At 39.0% G+C, this 20,018-nt stretch overlaps 1 protein-coding gene across 2 annotated transcripts; it reads left to right on the forward strand.

Annotated features, from left to right (window-relative positions):
* Positions 1–14: 14 nt before the first annotated feature.
* LOC117668985 (uncharacterized) lies at positions 15–18,380 on the forward strand. Of its 2 annotated transcripts, none has more exons than XM_060693654.2 (9): positions 15–498; positions 8,097–8,123; positions 8,828–9,142; positions 10,793–10,903; positions 11,362–11,670; positions 12,140–12,328; positions 13,827–14,141; positions 14,280–15,314; positions 17,606–18,380. In XM_060693654.2, exons 1-9 carry the CDS (start codon positions 279–281, stop codon positions 17,986–17,988), a joined length of 2,904 nt encoding a protein of 967 aa, XP_060549637.2. In that variant the 5' UTR covers positions 15–278; the 3' UTR covers positions 17,989–18,380. The 2 variants fall into 2 exon arrangements, with proteins under 2 accessions (XP_060549637.2, XP_034278962.1); XM_034423071.3 differs by lacking the exon at positions 15–498 and adding an exon at positions 1,420–1,582.
* The last annotated feature ends 1,638 nt before the right edge of the window (positions 18,381–20,018 follow it).

The following is a 20,018-nucleotide window of genomic DNA, read 5'->3' on the forward strand; positions in this document are numbered from 1 at the left end:
CTATATAATGCTGTATTACCATGACTACCAGCTATTGGGCCAGAATTCTGGAATTATTCCAATTGCTGGACATTTCAATTATCAGTATGCTACAAATTGGAGACAATGTGGATTTTAGAGAGGACCCAAAACATTATTAACAGGCATTCATTGTGTTTGAAGTAAAATGTTGATTTACTAAGAAATATATAGACCTTACTTTTAAATTATGTGTTGAGACTGAGAGTTACTTTGTCTCTTAGATATCAACACTCATTTCAATAATAATAAGCCAGGTGATGGATAGAGATAAGAATTGTTTGAAGAACCTTCCCATTTGCCGTAGAGGTGAAAAGGGGTGCAAAGCAGTGGTGGGTTACCCCCCCCCCGGTTCACACCAATTCTATAGAACAGGTAGTAAAACCGGTGGGAGGCTCCGCCCACTGACCCCGATGTCATCAAAACACTTCTGTGCTTGCACAGAAGAGCGTACGGCCCTGCTGCGAACCGGTAGTAAAGGTAAGTAGAACCCACCCTTGGTGCAAAGAGATCATTTAATTTCCATTATCTAATGTGTACTTATTTTAAAGATGGCAAGCTAAGGAAATTCCTAGATGCTCAATGGTAATAGGCATAAAATTAAATAATGAAAGCCAGCTTATATGGACAGAGCAGATTGTATAACTGTCGAGCCTCCTTTCCCACCAATTTGTAGCAAAAAAGAAAGGGGGAAGTTAATTTTAATTCTTAATTGAACTCAATCTGTACTTATCTTATGGGGACAAAAATATTTTATTATTAATTATTAGGTACTTATAGGTTGTTTGTGTCATATACAGTTTGATCTTGGTGCACTACCTTATGATCTTGATCTATGTATTAGATTAATACTATGTATCAGTTAAAAAGAAGTACAACTTTATAAACTCATCGTTAATTAATGTAAATAAATGAGACATCACATAACTGCAGTTTATAACTTTCCCTGCTGACTTTCCCATTGACTTTACTTGTTAGAAGCTGGCTGGAAAGGGTGCAAATGACAATTACATGACTCTGGAACACTGCATGGAAAAAGCATTATATCCCACTGTTAAAAACGCAAGGCTATGAGAAATGATGAGTGGACATCTTGGAAAAATTGTGTCTATTTCTGGCCAGGATTCACATATATAAGTGAATTGGAAGCTGTGTTTCAGGACAAATGATGGTTTTAAAAAATGTTTGAAAGGAGCAAACTATGCACATTAGTATAATTGCTACATAATCAACATGAGTTTTAAAGTTTTCTATTGACAGAGACAGCAACCCAGTTTAGGTCTCTGTTAAGTGGCTCTCTTGAAAGAGAAATGTCTCAAATGTGGCTCTCACACCAGGCTTAGTCTTGTGGGAATTTCTCCTCCTTGGTCTGGTTCTCTTCTTCCCAGGCTACAGATTGGAAGTTACATGACCCAGGGCAAAGCAGGGGTGTTTCCTACTTTCCTTTTTGCCTGGCTGACTCACAGCCTGGGTCTTCTGTTTTAACTGCTTCTGATTGCCTTTGCAATCAGGCAACTCACCGATCCTGCCATTCACACCATGCAGACCTCCTTGTCCTTTCTGGGTGAGTAGTGTCTCCTTTATTACTGCTAACCTTATTTTCCTTGGGCGACCAAACTGGCCCTCTGAGAGTGGCTTAATATTTCTACCAACAAGCCTGTGATTCCCATCAGAGTTATGAGAAAGAATGCACTAATGGAGATGTGGTTTCATGGGTTTGATCCACTGCTGTAGGAGGAAATGACATTCTGTGGCAGTAACAGATGAAACCTCATGGATCAATGCAAAAGTGTCGTCAAGATTTCAGTCAGGAAATACATATAATATTTTTATAATAGATCACAGTACTTTCATCTATATTCTAGCCTCAAGTGAATATTGCTGAAGACTTCTGCTGCTACATTTTGCATTCATTTATTCTACACTAGCTTGTGGAGGTTGTGAAGTTAACGAGATAATAAATTGATTCTGGTTTATTTTAAACACAGATCACTTAATAGACTTGGCTGTACTTAATGTATTTTAAGGCTGTTTTGCAACAATTTAGAAAGCAGATTACATGAGAGGATGGAAGAAAAATAACATTTTTGGTCCGTTTAGTTATTTATGCATAAGAATATCCTCCCTCCCTGCAATTTTGATTCTAGAAATCCACAGAAAAGGATTAAAATGTTAAGAGCATACAGGCACCTAAGTAAATTTTAATAAAAAACATTTCTGCCATCTCCTCAGATAGCAAAAGATGGACGGAAATCCATTATGTACTTGTTCTTTGATTTATAATCCCAATTGAGTTCAAAATTTGTATTGATAAACACAAAAGTCAAGTGAATTTTGTCCTATTTTACAATTTTTCTTGCCACAGCTGTTGTGAATGACTTCAGTTGTTAAGTTAGTAACATGTCTGTTAAGTGAATCTGGCTTCCCCATTGACTTTGCATGTCAGAAGTTCGCAAAAGGTGATCATGTGACTCTAGGATACTTTAACTATCATAAATACATGCCAGTTGCCAAACATCTGAATTTTGATCAGGTGATCACAGGGATGCTGCAATGGTTGTATGTGTGAAAACAGTCATAAATCACTTTTTTCATTGCCATTGTAACTTTAAATGGTCACTAAATGAATGGTTGTAAGTAGAGGACTACCTGTACAGGAGAACATACACACGTAGATAGTTGTGCTACATTTTCTTTTTAAAATATCCAAGCATCTTAAATCTTCTATTTGAGAAAAGATAACACTCAGCTTTTGCAGATTTGTCTCATCTATTCAGACAATAAAGTTTTACAGGTAGTTGTCAATTTACAGCCATAATGGAGCCTGCCCATTATGGTCATAAGTCATGGTGGTCATAAAGTGGGTTCTTACAGGTCCATCTCATTTTACTACCTTTTTTGCAGCAGTTAAGTGAATCATCTTGATAATTAAATGTGGTTGCTAAGTGAACCCATTTTTTCCTACTGGGTGTTTTCACCAAAACTGGAAGTAAACCTTGACTTTTGGAAAATTGTAAATTATGACCATGGGACACTGCAAATGACTGTAAATGTAGGCCTATGACTGAGCACACCAAATGTGATCATGTATTCTTGGGGGAACAGCCATCAGAATTTCAGAACTGGTTTGTAAGTACTTTTGGGGACTCCACTGTAACATCAAATAGTAGATAAACAATCAGTTGTAAGTCAAGGGCCACCTATATATTTTTTTCTGGTTCCATTTTGTGCTGATACTTCAGCAAGTGTTCTTCATTATCATGGCTGGATACTTAAAGCTCATTGGTTCAGGTTCTGAATCATCTTATTTTGCAGGATTGATGTGATAGAACTCTGATTGATAGTGGCTAGAATTGAAATTGGTTTAATTCAAACTTGATTTCATTTAGGGTGACATCAGGGTTGTGTTTGACCTTGGGGGGAGGTGAGTGGGCATGGTCAGGGTGGGCATGGCCAGCTTGATGTCCTGCAGCTCTCATGCAGCCCTTCCAGCTCTGTTTTTGGCTGTGATGGCCTCCTGCAGCCCGCTGCCAGCAAAAACGGAGCCTGGGAGGGCCACTTCCTAAACTCTGTTTTTGCTGGCAGAGGCACTGCAGGCCGGTCCTTTGATATTTCCAGGGCGGCCCCCCAGGCCAATTCTAAACATTCCGCGGGCCTGAACTAAGGGTACCATGTCTACAGAGACATAAAAAAGAAAACCATTGTATTGTGAGCTTACATTTGGAATGGTGAGGAAGAGAATATGAAGAATTTGTTGAATTGGACTATGTAGTTGTCAGCCATTGAATGAAAGACTTAGAATAACTTTATTGTCACTGAATGTACAGTAATCGGCATTCATTAAAATGAAATTTTGTTGCATACAGTTCTCAAAGGGTCACCACCTCCAGTATACATTACATAAACATGACAAAACAAATAAATACAAAATTATGCATATATCCACATATATTATATGACATGGAGAAACAACACAGTCTAGTTCAGATATATACATGTATATTTATTTATTTATTATATTTATATACCGCCCCCTCTCCCGAGGGACTCGGGACGGTGAACAGCCAGCACATAAAATACACAGATACAAAATTTAAAACAATATTAAAATCCAATTAAATCAATTTGGCCCATAGTTAAAAACCCTATATTAAAACCCCTAATTTTTTAAAACAATCCTTTTTAAAAAGAGTAGGTCAGGCCAGCCCGGCTTGATGAAACAAAAACATCTTTAGGGCAGTTCGGAAAGCACGAAGGTCAGGGATCCACCGTATCTCTGGGCGCAACTCGTTCCAGAGGGTAGGTGCCCCCACAAAGAATGCTCTTCCCCTGGGGGCCGCCAGCTGGCATTGTCTGGCTGATGGCACCCTGAAGAGGCCCTCTCTGTGGGAACGTACTGGTTGGTGGGAAGCTACCGGTGGCAGAAGACGGTCTTGTAAGTACCCGGGTCCTAAGCCATGGAGCGCTCTAAAGGTGGTAACCAATACCTTGAAGCACACCCAGAAGACCACCGGGAGCCAGTACAGCTCGCGCAGGAGAGGTGTTACACGGGAGCGCTGAGTCGCCCCATAACCACCCATGCGGCCTCATTCTGGACCAGTTGGAGCCTCCGGGTGCTCCTCAAGGGGAGCCCCATGTAGAGAGCATTACAGTAGTCCAGGCGGGACGTGACGAGGGCATGAGTGACTGTGCGTAAGGCATCCCAATCCAGAAAGGGCTGCAACTGGTGAATCAGGCGAACCTGATAGAAGGCCCCCCTGGCCACAGCCATCATATGTTCTTCTAAGGACAGCCGTGAATCCAGGAGGATGCCCAAGTTGTGAGCCCTCTCTGTGGGGGCCAGCGACTCGCCCCCAAAAGTCAGTGCTGGTACCAACTGACTATATCAGGATGCCGGAAGCCACAGCCACTCGGTCTTGGATGGGTTGAGCCTGAGCCTGTTTCTCCCCATCCAGATCCGTACGGCTTCCAGGCACTGGGACATCACATCAAGGGCATCGTTGGGGTGGTCCGGGGTGGAGATTTACAGCTGAGTATCATCAGCATACAGATGACACTTCACCCCGAAACCATGGATGATCTCACCCAGCGGCTTCACATAAATGTTGAACAGGAGGGGCGAGAGAACCGATCCTTGTGGCACCCCACACACAAGGCACCTCGAGGTCGATCTCTGTCCTCCTGTCAACATGAACTGCGACTGGTCAGAAAGGAAGGAGGAGAACCACCATAAAACAGTGCCCTCTATCCCCAACCCCTCCAATCGGCGCAGCATGATACCATGGTATCATGGTCGATGGTATCAAAAGCCGTTGAGAGATCTAATAGGACCAGGACAGAGGAAAAACCCCTGTCCCAAGCCCTCCAGAGATCATCCACCAATGCAACCAATGCCATTTCTGTGCTGTGCCCAGGCTTGAAACCCGACTGGAATGGATCTAGATAAACCGTTTCCTCCAGGTACCTGGGAAACTGTCGCGCTACCACACTCTCCACAACCTTCGCCACAAGCGAAGGTTGGAGACAGGACGGTAATTAGCTAATACAGCCAGGTCCAGGGAAGGCTTCTTAAGGAGGGGCCTTACCACTGCCTCCTTCAAGGCAGCGGGGAAGTTACCCTTGCTCAAAGAAGCATTGATAATCCCCTGGAGCCAGCCTTGTGTAATCTCCCGGGAGGCCAGTACCAACCAGGAGGGACACGGATCCAGTAAACGTGGCTGCGCTAAGTCTACCCAGAATCCTGTCCATGTCCTCAGGAGCCACAGGGTCAAACTCCTCCCAAATGACATTCTCAAGGCCTGCCTCTGTCACTCCGTCTGAAACTACCCAGTCAGAGTCCAATCCTTCTGGAATCTGAGCGATTTTGTCATACAGATATTGAACAAAGTCCTCAGCTCTCCCCTGCAAGGGGTCTTCCCTAGCTCCCTGATGGAGAAGGGAGCGGGTCACCCTAAACAGGGTGGCTGGGTGATTATCTGATGACGCGATAAGAGCGGAAAAATACTCCGATTTTGCCGCTTTTATCGCCACTAGGTAGGTCTTAATATAAGACCTCACCAGTGTTCGGTCAGATTCGGATTGGCTGGCCCTCCAACCGCTCTCTAGGCATCTTTTCCGGTGCTTCATTTCCCTAAGCTCCTCAGAGAACCAGGGATCCACATGGGATCGGCACTGGGTCAGAGGCCGCAAAGGCACGACCCGATCCAAGGCTCCGGCGGCCGCCCTATCCCAGGCAGCCACCAGGTCTTTGGTTGAGTCATGAACCAGAACCTCAGGAAATGGCCCAAGCTCCCTCTGGAATCCCTCCAGATCCATCAGGCGCCTGGGGTGGAACCGCCTGACCAGTTCCGCCTCTCTGCAGCAGGGGGCAGCGGTGATACGGTGATATACCAGCAGTATATGGTAAGAGAAATGGATCTTGCGAGTTTTCCAGATGGATGGCATAGGGAACAAAGCTACGACTACCAGAATCTGGTAGTTGTAGAAATACTTCAAAACCTTCTCCCAGAGAGGAACAACAGAAATACTGCAGACCATGAAGGGGGTGTGTGGGGTCTCTAACAATGCTTTGAGCTCTAAGTGCATAGCTCTTATAAGCAGTGTCCTACATAACAGAGAGTAAGCCTATAATCTTCTTGGCTGTCCTTACCACTCTCTGTATGGACTTTCTATCTGAGGCACTGCAGTCACCAACCAAACAGTGATGCAGTTTGTTAAAACATTCTCAATTGTGCCTCTGTAAAAAGTGGCCAGGACAGAAGGAGAAAGATGTGTTCTGCAACTGATATATTTATTCTAAACCAGACTTTGAGCTGCCCCAGGAAGAAAATAAACCCTGGGATCTAAAATAGATCCAGGACTGCCCTAGGGTAGTGCTCTCTGAAGCAAAGGGGGCATATTTTCAGAAGCTTAATAGAGTAGTTAAATCTTAACCTCAGTACTGGCAACTCAATATATGTAATGAATGGAAAAATAGCAAATGACCTGATCCAATGTTAACCATAATATTTATTTTATATTTATTATTTTTATTATTCATATTTCTATGCCGCCCACTCTCCGAGGACTCTGGGCAGCTTACACCAAAGACAGTATACTAAATAGCATATTGCCCCCAACAATCTGGGTCCTCATTTTACCCACCTCGGAAGGATGGAAGACTGACTCAACCTTAAACCGGTGAGATTTGATCCACTGATCTGCTGAACTACCAGTCAGCTGAAGTAGCTGCAGTACTGCACTCTAACCACTGTGCCACCTCGGCTCTAATACCTAGCATATACCACTCTGTCAACAACCATTATCTAAGCTGGATTCCTTATCTGCATAATAGTAGACTGAGCCCTAGTTATTTCATGAGCTGATGAAATTATCAGAAGACAATGCCATGAAGTTTCTAATATGTCCCAGTATACTGTATGTTTTTATGCAGAATAGTTTCCTGGAAATCAGACTTGTTTAGTATAAAATGCCGAATACTTAAATATTGATGATGATAGAATTTGTAAGGAAAAAAATTAACAAGCTAAGATAGAAAAAAGAAATATTGTCTGAATTCATATTTGATACAAGATCAAGCAAATTCAGTATTATGGCTTAGTGTTGTAAACTCAGCCATTTTGTCTTACAGACAGACACTATGGTTTGTTTATTCAATGAACAATGGTTAAGCAAGCTGTGCCTTTAGATACACAAGTTAAATCAGTCCCAGAGAAGCCTTGCCTTAGAAGATACTGTCTTGGAAATTACAAAAGTTATTAATATAATATTTATTATATACCAAAGCTGTAAGCTAAGGTCTCGTTGAAAAAATGTGTAGTAACAGTAGCGTACAACTTCCATGTTCTTGCCAAGAATATTGCATAAATGTATCAATAAAGTCACTACATGAACTTGATTTGAAATAATATTTTCATCTGATGTTATTTGCAACTGCTTCTGTATCTCTAAAATAAATTCTCCCCCCCCGACCCCCCCCCCTCCGCATGTCTAAGGCTTGAAAATATTGGATTCATTTAAATAAAATCCAGAATGTAAGGAGTACTGGCTTTCATTCCTGTCTTGCTTTGTTTTTGCAGTGGTCTTCTTGAAACTTCATGTCACAGGTAAATCAAATTAAAACTTGACTACCTTGATCTTTGCCCTGCTCAATTTGAGATTGATGATTTATAATCTATAGTCACCACATTTATATTCAAGCTTTTTTTCCCAAATATAGATGTTTACGCTATTATACCTGTGCCATCCACAAGAGGGCAATATCAGCAAATTGAAGGGAACCTCAGATTTTTCAGTAATACAGACAATTAGTTGGGAAAGCCCCAGAAAAATGGGCAACTAAAGCACCAAATTTGTTTGTGGTGATGGAACAAGACCCTCTTTTGTTGCACTTCCTTGTCTTGCATTTTACATGTAAACTAGAGTGGACCGGACTAGTTCACTGTTTGTTGTACTCTGTCAGAATGTTTCCAGATAAACTAATCAAATGATGGATTGACTTGTGCAATGAAATATAGGGCATGATTTGCATTTTTTATACTTTGTTCTCCATGATGTTGCTCAAGAATAGCAACATCACAAATTATCATTTTTATTTTTTTTATACCAGTTTGCAGATGGTGTGTTTCTTTATAAAAATAATTGCTTTTATCTATTGATTCTGGTTTTGAAATCATGTAAAGCAAATAACTGAATGATTAAAAACTGATTTATATAAATTCAAGAGAAAAGATTTCAGTATATTCAGGGTATCTTGTTTAAAGTGAAGAGAGAAAGCTTTGTATGTCCCCGTGGATCTCTCTTTCTCCAGGCGCTTTCCAGATACGTTTATCTGGAGGTCCTAACCTTTGTGTGGGACGGGTGGAAGTTCTCCACAAAGATGAATGGGGGACCGTGTGTGATGATGATTGGGACCTGCGTGACGTTGCTGTTGTGTGCCGAGAACTAAACTGTGGGGAAGCCCTTTCAGCACCTCATGGAGCCTGGTTTGGTGAAGGAGTTGGTTCTATCTGGCTCAATGAAGTACACTGTGCAGGTACTGAGAGGCACCTGCTTTCCTGCCATCACCGTGGCTTTCGCAAGCATATATGTACCCATGAGGAAGATGCCAGTGCCATCTGCTCAGGTAGGGCTCTTGTTACTATCAACTGTTTTCACAAGATGCTTGTTTAAGATGATTAGAAGTAATTTATTGTGGAGTTCTTGGTGCTCTCTGAGCTTCCTTGTTTAGTGGCAGATGTTTCATTACCCAATTAGATAATATTAGTGTGAGTAAGTATGGGGTTTACTTTCTGCTTGTATATAGTAGTTGCCATGCCATTTTTTGTGGGATTGTGCTTTTCTCTTTAGTAGCTCCCTGATTTAGGTATTGTTTTCAGCTTGATTTATTGTATTAATTATTAAATGTGAAAATCAATGTCATGATCGAAACCTATCCATAAAACAGGGAGCAAGTACAAAGCACATTTATTTATTTGTATTTTAGATGTAGAAGATTGCCCAACTAACAATAACTCAACACAATTCTCACCATTACCTAAATCCCACCCTGAAAAACTGAGAGTAGGAAACTGTACCTGAAGCAATAAGATCTTTCATCGTATTTCTTTAAAAGCAACTTTTGTTCCAGATCCAACCGTTTAGACACAAGAAACAATTTCTATATCCTACTAAGTAACAACTGCATGTCAGTTCTTGACACTACAAATATTTTTACACTTTTTTTTACAGAGGTCCAAATGTTTGCTTCTCCACACAGCTGGCTATACCAGATGAATTGATTATCACACAGAAAAACCCTCTATGCAGTCTTACTTGGGGTACTGTAGCTACCAAATCTGTTTCAAGTACACATCAATATTTGAGAAACAAAGACAAATGTTTTAAGTTACAACAAAAGCTTGTTGGGGACAATTGGAGTCTTTTCACTATTAGCTTTAATATAGGGACATTCCTGGCATCTAATTTAATGGAGAAGTTTGCCTTTTCCTCTGTCCTCACCTTGAAGCTTAACTAATAAATAATTGACCAAATCTTCTTCCAAAGTTGAGCTTTTTACATTACTAAGTGTGACCTGATATAATGAGTTGAATGCAAGGTTAGCCCCTCAAACATAGTGTCAAAAAAGAAAAAAATCTGCAGGACTGCTTCTTGTTGAGGTATCTACCTATCTCACCAAATGCTCCAAGACATGCTCCAAGTTCCTTCCCTTAAGTACATCCACATTGTGGGTCCTCAAAAGCATGCCTTTCCATTGCAACCCTTGCCCTATGGAATGCTTTCACCTGGAGACCCTTTTACTTTTCAGTTTAAGACCTGGCTCTTCTCCCATGTTCTGGAATGGGAAGAGATCAAAGTGACAATTATTGTTTTTCCTTGATGGGATTATGGTTTTCATTTTAGTTGTATATATAGCTTTTATTGTTGGGTATAAACCAGCTTGGCCAATTTGACACAGTGATTAAGGCATCAGGCTAGAAACCATGATTTCTATCCCCACCTTAGGTAAGAACTACCAGGATGGCCTTGGGCCAATTACTTTTTTCTCAGTCCCAGGCAATGGCAAATCATTTCTGAAAACTTTGCCAAAGAAACTCCATGGATTTGTGCAGGTAGTTTCCCAGAATCAGATATGATTGAACAGGAGAAGAAAAAAAAGATGTTTTTAAGATGGGGAAGCTGTACTAATGTTTTAAATAAATCAATATATACAGATCGCTTTCTGTGCCTTCTGGAGCAATGAAACCTACATTTCTTCCCACTTGTCTTTACACAGAACAACGCATCCCTCTTTTCACTGCCATTCCTGCCCACACACCTTTCAAGAAGGGCAAAATGGAGGCAGTAACAACCATAAGGCCATTTGTATCATCTACACCTACTGAGGGTGAGTTCAGTTATAAAATTCAGACTTCCATTGTTTGAACAGAAATTGTCAATCTCCAGAATAGGATTAAAAGTCACTGTGGAGATGAGAGAACCCTGCCTCCATTTTATATAACTGATTTTGATCTGAGTCATTTACCTTAAAAATAATCTGTAAATTTAATATTTGGAGCACGTAAGGAGGAGAGGCAGTACCAAACCTCATGATTTAAAAGAATTTTATTTAGAAAACAAACAAAACAAGATCTGGATATGATTTAGAGGAATATTTTTCCCTTAAGGAAAAAATGCTCTAAATTTATGGATGTGTAATCTTCAAGCTTAAAGTAAGGAAAATTCAAGCTTAATGAAAGGGAGATGTTATCTTTACTTTTAGAATACCATATATAGCAAACTTATCTTCATATGTACTTTGGGCTCTTCCAAAATCTGCCTTAAATTCCTTCTTTTTCTCTCCAGAAAACCTAAGACTTGTGGGTGGCAGAAATCAGTGTTCTGGCCGGCTAGAGATATTTCATGAAGGGCAGTGGGGGACAGTATGTGATGACATGTGGGACCTTCTGGATGTTACTGTCATATGCCGAGAGCTGGACTGTGGGGAGGCTCTGGCAGCACCAAGTGGTGCATTCTTTGGTGAGGGGAGCAGTGTCATCTGGCTGGATGATGTACAGTGCCAAGGAGAAGAGTCAAAGTTGGCAGACTGCCACACCAGTCCCTGGGGGACCAACAACTGCCGACACAGTGAAGATGCTGGGGTTGTGTGTTCAGGTAAGAATGATAAGAGACACATAACAATTACCTACACTTCCCAGGACATATTCCAATCTAGGTCTTGGAGGAGAGCACTATAGGACAAAGAACTAGGAATTTCTAACATAGTCTTTAACCCTCTGGCGCCTTCCAGAGATGTTGGGACAGCAACTCCCAAAATCCTAGCAGGCATGGTTAAAGAGACTGTGATGGTGTGTAATTCATAGAGTTGTGTTCTAATACATGTGAATGATAGGAAATGGGAGAAGATTGCTTAGCATTTCACTAATTTTTCCCCAAGATTATTTTGGAGAAAATCCATTATATCAAGCTAATAAAAAATTCCAGTTCAAGTTGCCACCTGTATATTCAGCTCTTACAAAGACAGTACATTTATATAAGACTCTCTGAAGAATTTTGCTCTGAAGAATTGTGGAATTACTACTGTGGCATACACTCTGTCATTTATTGACTTCTTTTCCAACAGGTGCAATGTCCCTTGCCATGATAGAAGAGCAAACAGCCATGCTTACAAAGACCTTAGCTCCTCAGAGATCCTGGTCTGTTACACCAAACCAAATTCCACATCCTATTCAGTTTACAAGAAACCAGGAAGAAACTTTGACTAGTCAAGAACCCACAGATGATATTATCAAAGGAGGTCTTTCAGAAAGTGGTGAGCAAGTAATAAGGAGAAATGGGTGACTACTTCCTTCATGAAAACCCAGATCAGTCTTCTCCAACCTACTGATATGTAGAAACATATTGCCTTTGGTTACACTAACTGGAAACTCTTCCAAGTTAAAGTCTCAGCTTAAGACATTAAGTTAGGAAAGGATGCAATAAATCATCCAGCAGCAGTTTTTGTTATATATGTGGGAAGTGTCCATTTTAGTATCTGTGAAAGCAAAAGGGTAGAGAAAGTGGCTTAAATGTTATATTAAATAAATATATGCATTTTACATCCTTCTTCATATGTCTCAAGAGAAAGAGAAAGTATATTTAAACTCAGGCTCTCTCAGATGGGGAGGTGGTATCATTAAACCAAGGTAAACCCATTTACCTCTTTCCCACTACTACAAATTTCCACAACACTGTCATAAAGTTTGTGCAATCATGCAGGTTCTTGTAACCATTTGCTTTAGTCAGCCAATTTAGGGTAAGAGGTATCCCATTTACCCAAAATAGTATACTGAAGTAGTAGGTAGTGCTCAGCGGTAGTAGTTTTGTAACATGAAGAGATGTTATTGTACTTTTTTTAGTGGTTGTACTTTATCTACTGGTTTATCTGGAAAAGCATTGACTTACTATTCACATTTGAAGTGAAACTCCACTAGAACTATACTGTTGAAGCTTATTGACCAGTCCTGCATTGCTGTTGGTGTTCTACAGGTTTTTGTAGTTGAGGAAAACTAGATAAAAAGAAAGCAGAATGCGGCCTCTCTATTCCATCAATAATTCAAGCCCAAGTCCACATGGATACCAGAAAGTTTGTACTGTCTTCCTAATTCTGTTCACATATCTCACTAGATCTGAATCTTGTTTGTAAGAAAAGGCTATCAATTTTCTTAGGAAATGTTGATCTTTTAAAATTATGTCATAGGAAGATAATTCCTAGTTCCCATCTCTGGAAGGAAACAAATCACGTAAGGAAGAGTTTGTACTCTATTCAGGGAAACCAGTGATGGCCCTAGCATATCACATTTAGTTTGGTCCTAAATACTCACAAATTGTCCTTTTTCAACTGCTCCAGAAAACATGGATTAAAATGGATTGATATTTGGATTTCATAGAATGGTTCCAGCCAAGTGTTCCTGTATGTCTGAAGAACAGAGACTTCTAATAAGACATAAGAAGTAAAGATGTGGATATGTTTTCTCATTATGTTTAATCCACTAGGAAACAGAATAGGGAAAGTGGGTGGAAGTTGGCTGAAACAATCATAAATAATTTATATCCAAAGAATGGTAAATAAAGCACTGCATATATTTCATTTTCTTCAAATTTCTATCTATTCTCCCTTCCCCAACCAAGGCAGGATCGTTTCCCCATTGCTTCAAACATTACATATTTTCCTCTGACGTAAGTAAATACACCAATGAGAAATCCAAGGCAACAATTTTGATGAAAGACATTTAATTCTGTTTAATCATTTTCTACTCCTTGTATCTCAGGCCAGCAGCAGCTGCGGCTTGTAGATGGCCCTGAATCCTGTGCTGGACGGGTAGAGGTGTTGTACAAAGGCCAGTGGGGCACAGTGTGTGATGATGGCTGGGACTTGGTGGATGCAGCTGTTGTATGCCGTGAGTTGGACTGTGGAGCTCCACTTCTCAGTCCAGGCAATGCTCGATATGGACCAGGATCTGGACCTATCTGGTTGGATGATGTCAACTGCACTGGGAGAGAGTTTACTATAAAGCGCTGTCATTCTAAGCCTTGGGGGAAGCATAACTGCAATCATCATGAAGATGCTTCTGTCATCTGCACAGGTGAGGAACTTTCCTATTTCTACCGAAGCATGTTTAATGAGAACATCTGCCTGGCTTCTGAGAATGATCAGTAATAACTAGTGTTATGGGGAAAGAACAGTGGTAAATCTGACACTAGTAAACATTTTCTAATTTTAGGCAGGTGGAAACGTCTGTTGTTCCAAAAACCAATTGGTAGTTCAAAGGCAACTGAACTACCAGTCTCTATCACACCTGAGCAAGTATCTCCAAACAATTCAGAGCTCCAAAATGTGATGGACGTACCAGAGATTACCACAAACACTCAGGAATTTCCAAATGAGTCAAACGTAAAGTCTCTCAATCAATGGTACATTGAGGATCCTTTTTTAAAAACATCAAGTGTCAAAATTGAACAGGAAAAGGAGATAAAGCCAATAAATCCTTCAGGTATTGTTGAATCAACCTTTAGTCCAAATATATTGCAGCACATGCAGGAAAAAAATTCATACAATTTCCCTAAAACAAGATTGTCCACACACAAATGGGAAAAAGAGTCACTCTCTTCCACAGAAAATTTTCAGCCATCCTCCATCACATGGTATACAGAATCTAAAAGAGAAATAAAGTCAACAACTCCTGGATTCGTAGATAAAACAATATATAATTCAGAGAATCCACAGGATGTTCAGGAGATGGAACCAGCTATTTCTTCAAAGATCATGTCATCATTTCAAAAAAGGAGGGAAATGCCCATTTCACAATCCATAGAATTTAAATCATTATCCATGTGGGATATTGAATCAGACAGAGAAAGGCCATCAGGAGCAGGACCGCCTCCATTTGCACAATCATTTAACTCTGCCCCTGAGGGAGTGCCTTCCATTTATTGGGATAGCAATGCTGAAGTGTCTCCAGTTACAAAGAACATAGAATTCAATGATGTCTTCAATGAAAATAAGGATATCACCACTGCCACATGGATTCAGGCACCTGAGAAAGTCATAAGCACATCTGATGTGAGGAATGAATTGTTTGAATTCTCAAAAAGTTTTGAAGTCAGAAAAGAGGTGAAACTGCCTATAACCAGAAAGAATTTGCAACCTGAAAAGCACATTGAAACAACCACATCCAAAGTCATAGATTATGAAGAGAAATCAAATCAAGAAAAACAGGAGGAATCAAATACAGATCCCCATCCTGTGGAACCCTCAGGTGAGTAACAGTCCCAAAGCAAGAGTCAAGATTGGATGTGCTGTGGATAGTGAATCTCTATCTGATTCCCTTTTAGCATTGGTATTTTTTTTTAATTTGATTTATATGCCGCTCTTCTCCGGAGACTCAGGGCAGCTTACAATGCGTTAAGCAATAGCCTTTATACTTTTGTATATTTTTACAAAGTCAGCTTATTGCCCCCATAAACTGGGTCCTCAATTTACCTACCTTAGAAAGGATGGAAGGCTGAGTCAACCTTGAGCCTGGCAAGATTCGAACTTACTAATTGCAGACAGCTGGAGTTAAATTACAATGCATTAGTCTGCTGAGCTATCCAGGCTCCTTATTCTTATCTTTGTCTTTCTTGCTACCAGAAAAGAAGGGTATGTAGTTAGTTTGGAGAAGAGGAACAGTAGTGGTTAGAGAAGGGGAAATACAGTTTTTTTTAAAATTTGATTTATATGCCGCCCTTCTCCGGAGAATCAGGACGGCTTACAGTGCGTTAAGCAATAGCCTTCATACTTTTGTATATTTATACAAAGTCAGCTTATTGCCCCCACAACTGGGTCCTCAAGTTTCATTTTTCTTCTGGAGCAAAATGCTGGGAAATCAATAGCAGACATCTAGATAGGGCAGTCCTCCTTTCTGGTAATCTCTTTAACTTCCTGAAGGAAAAGGTTGATTGATTGATTGATTGATTGATTGATTGATTCATTCATTCATTCATTCATTCATTCATTCATTCATTCATTCAGTATTCATTCATTAAATTTATAAGCCACCCATCTCACTGACAAGTGACTCAGTGTGGCTAAGGAAAATAGAATCAAAAATATAACAGCAGTAGCTAATAATGATTCCATTAGTATTATTGCAACTGAGGTCACAATTCACAATAAACAACTTGTTTGATTTTCAGTTAGTGTTATTTAAATCCAGCTATTATGGTGTAGCACATTTATAATTTCTTCTCTGCAGTCAAAAATATGCACATGTATTCATATATACAGGTTGTATCCAAAGTCAGGGGCAATAGAATTATAGACAATCTAAAGGAAACCATCACATTACCACCTATAAACATGAGAGAAAATGTTACTGTATCTAGAAATGTTCAAAGGTCATAAAAATGTCATCAAATGAGTAAGGATTTAGAAGAAAATGACAAAGGGAGAGGCAGAAAGAGAGAGAAAGATAGACAGACAGACATGCTTTAGAGTCAGTTTTGTTTTCTGGAAACTACCAGGACAAGTCCCTCCAGTTTAATTGGCAATATGTTTAAAAGTGGTTTACCATTGCTGTATATATGGGGCTGAAAGAGAGTAGGTAGCTCAAAATAATTCAGCTGGTGTCTAAGGCAGGGCTAAAACTAATGGCTTTTCAGTCTTAGCCCAGTTCTTTAATGACTATATCATACTGACTTTCATAAACCCAGAATACTGTCGCTTATTAAGAAATCATAGTTAAACCATGGATAAATACATGGCTTAGAACCACTTATGAATCTACCCTGGTTTTCCCCTTTCAAAGTAAGAAGTACAAGACTGCTTTTGCAGTTACTGCTAGCATTTCTCCTTCCCTCTAGAACAGGAGTGGAGAACTATGGCCCTTTTATGACACGTGGACTTCAACTCCTAGAATTTCTGACCAGTCCACTAGTCATAAAGGGACCATAGTTCCTCACTTCTGTTTTAGAGAAAGAGAAGTCAAACTAATGATTACAAAGGGATCTCTAGAAAACTCCAGCTATTCACCAGAAGCATACTGGAATTTTTTAAATATGCTTTTTGCAGAATTCTGAAATCTCATTTTATTTCATATTCCTACAAAATGTTGTTCCAACTGCACCAAAGTTTATCTTTATTTCCAATGAAGTTTTCAATTCAAGCCAACAGTACCCAAGTCCAAGAACTATGAAGGGGCAATTGGGGAACAATTTATTCAACTCAGAAGGTAAATTATGAAAAACATGTAAGTACTGAAGATAAATCTTCACTGTTAGGCTAGGAAAAAGTTCCTCTTTTTTTAAAAAAAAGATCATCTCTATTTCTGCACAACAAACTCCCTTATCCTTCAATATGTATTGGGAGATCATACAAATTCCTGTCAACATTGTGGGAGTTGCAAACCCATTATAGAACATATGCATTGGATATTTAGTTTCCATAATTCTCAGTCAATGTATGCAATGTATATAGAAAGTACTATGCTAGGAAGGATTGTTCTCTTAGCTATTAATGGGATATGTTGGGATATTGAAAAGTCACTGTTTCTTTTCTCTACCACACTAGGCCTGACCAAAACATCAGATCCAAATGTCCTATCTGTCAAACCTGTCACCTATTCTGAACACTGTGAATCATTCCCAGACTGTCTTTTAATGCAAAAACAAAGTAAAGCAGATCAAAGATGTTGCTGTTCACCACAAGCCCTGAGGAATTTGGTCCATACAATGAAAGGTCTCCATGGGGAACTAGGTTCTGTCTCCGTTGCCATTAAGAATCAAGATTCCCAACTGAAGGCTATAGCTCACAATTTGGCTGAGTTGTCAGCTTCTATACGTCTTCTGGTTGCAATATTGCCCTCTCTAGTACAGCCTGTCTCATCACAATCCTTCTTATCTCCATCTGGGCAAGATGAAACTCAACTGGAAAATCAACTACCCCTGAAGTGAAATATGTATGATTTTTTTGTAATGCAAAATATTGATCTTCACACCACCAAGATACAGAGAGACAAAAAGTCTGCCTATTGAAACTGTGCCATAAGATGGCTAAGATCTACACGTGCAAATTTTACAATACTAAACATGTCACAATCAGAAATTGTCATAATTCCTATGTCAGAAATACAAAATCAAATGAACTGAATATTAGAGTGCACTAAGAGAAGTTGTCAGATGATTTTTTTAAGTAATTGTAGTGAGCGATTCATTTATTATATTATTCACTGATTAAAACTGGGTTTTAAATGGCAGAGTCAAAGATAATTTGAACCTGGATACTGTCCATTCATCTGCTATGTAGACTGGCAATTATTCTCTCCATAAAATGGCTGTACTCTGTGTAATTTAATTTCTGTGCTTTTTGTAAACATCCATAATGGGGTAGAATGAGAAAAGTCAAGAGCTAAGAAAAGAATAATTCCCAGTAGTAATATAGCTGCTTTTTCAGTGCAAAGAAGAAGAAAGAACAATAAATTAAAAGTAGAAAAGAAAGAAAAAGAATATAATAAAGAAAAATAAAATAAATATATAAAGTTACGTTTCCTTTCATCACAACAAATATAAACAACTTTAGTAACATCACTTTCTCTTAAAACACAACAAATTATCTCTTCCCATATTTCAATTTCTTATCCGTAAACAAATTCATGAAACTTCATCATTTCAGTCATTAGGTCAGTAAAATTTCATTAAAGGTTACCAGAGATAACAACTCATGTATTTTAACCTTAATCAAATAAACCGATTTTATACTCCTTTCTTTTACTACTAACAATCCTAACTTGGACTTTTGGGGAAGAAATGGCAAAGTGAAAACAACTCTCTGAAAGATTGGGTTTCATAACTGCTCTCTGGACAAGGACAGGACTTGAGATCACTTGCATATGGGCAACAGAAAGCTGCTCCTAGTGAGGAGACCTCAAGACTCTTCTGGGTTTAAAGCTCTGGGAGACAGAGGATAACCATCTTGCTCAAATGGTGATTGTCACCTTTAAAAGGACATTTGGTTCACATGCTTCTTTGTCTAATAATTTTTAGAAATTGATTGTGAATGGCTTTTCAGCTATTAGAGACCTTTGGATTAATATGTTTATGGGGGAGTTTCCTTCAATCCTTAGTAAAGAAGTTTTAAATACAAGTTTAAGAACTTATTTCCCCCCCCCCTAAAATAAACAGCAAAAGGATGACTAGATTTTAGAAAATTACATATGGACTAACCATCCAGGTAAATTTGAAATAAGACTTTGGAATAAATTATAAAAATCCTTCCTGTTGGAAAATGCTTTTGTTTTGAATTCTTTTAAAATATGTAAAATAAGATTTAAAAAATTGGACATTAAAAAAACTAGAAAGAACTAAAGACTACAATGAGAGGAGAACAACACTCAAACTTCATTTGCTAAAACAGAATGAAGCAAAATATTTTAACATTGGACACATTGAGGGATACTTTTGAACAATGGACCAGAAGTAAATTTTTAAAAATGTTACTTAACTTCATTAAAAACAAAATGAAAAAGAAAAGGATGGAAGAGGAACAAGTATTACCTGACATGAATGAGACTGTTTTGAAAGTGGATTTAAAAATGAGAGGCTACAAGAATGACATAGAAAATGATGTTACGCTGAACATACAAAAGAAATCAGCTGATATCTTGATTTGTTACTTGTATATTCCTTTTAATTATTAAAAGAATGATCTGGATAATTTCCCCATATTAAATTTATAAAGGAGACTTTTTAAAGCTTGCAAAAATTTTGTAAGAAGTGATAAAGAAAAAATTAAAACAAATCAAGGATGTTTTCTGAAGATTTTATTTCTAGTCTTTCATAAACTTTGTATCTAATTTATCTTTCAACTATAGAAACAGAAATGAGAATACAAATATTTTAGTTATTGCAAGCTATGTATTGTACACATGCGTCAATGTTTCCACAGAATATCTGACAACAATGGTTTTTTAATTAGCTTTAACTAT

Source organism: Pantherophis guttatus, chromosome 4 (assembly GCF_059756535.1).
Source record: "Pantherophis guttatus breed Tessera chromosome 4, ASM5975653v1, whole genome shotgun sequence".
NCBI classification, from domain to species: Eukaryota; Metazoa; Chordata; class Lepidosauria; order Squamata; family Colubridae; genus Pantherophis; species Pantherophis guttatus.

What these genes read in the sequence shown, in the direction of transcription:
- LOC117668985 (XM_060693654.2), top strand. Translation starts at nt 279, where the DNA reads ATGGATAGAGATAAGAATTGTTTGAAGAACCTTCCCATTTGCCGTAGA. An exon ending in AGGAGGTCTTTCAGAAAGTG is followed by an intron (nt 12,329 to 13,826) that starts GTGAGCAAGTAA and finishes CTTGTATCTCAG; the next exon opens with GCCAGCAGCAGCTGCGGCTT. An exon ending in TGCTTCTGTCATCTGCACAG is followed by an intron (nt 14,142 to 14,279) that starts GTGAGGAACTTT and finishes TTCTAATTTTAG; the next exon opens with GCAGGTGGAAACGTCTGTTG.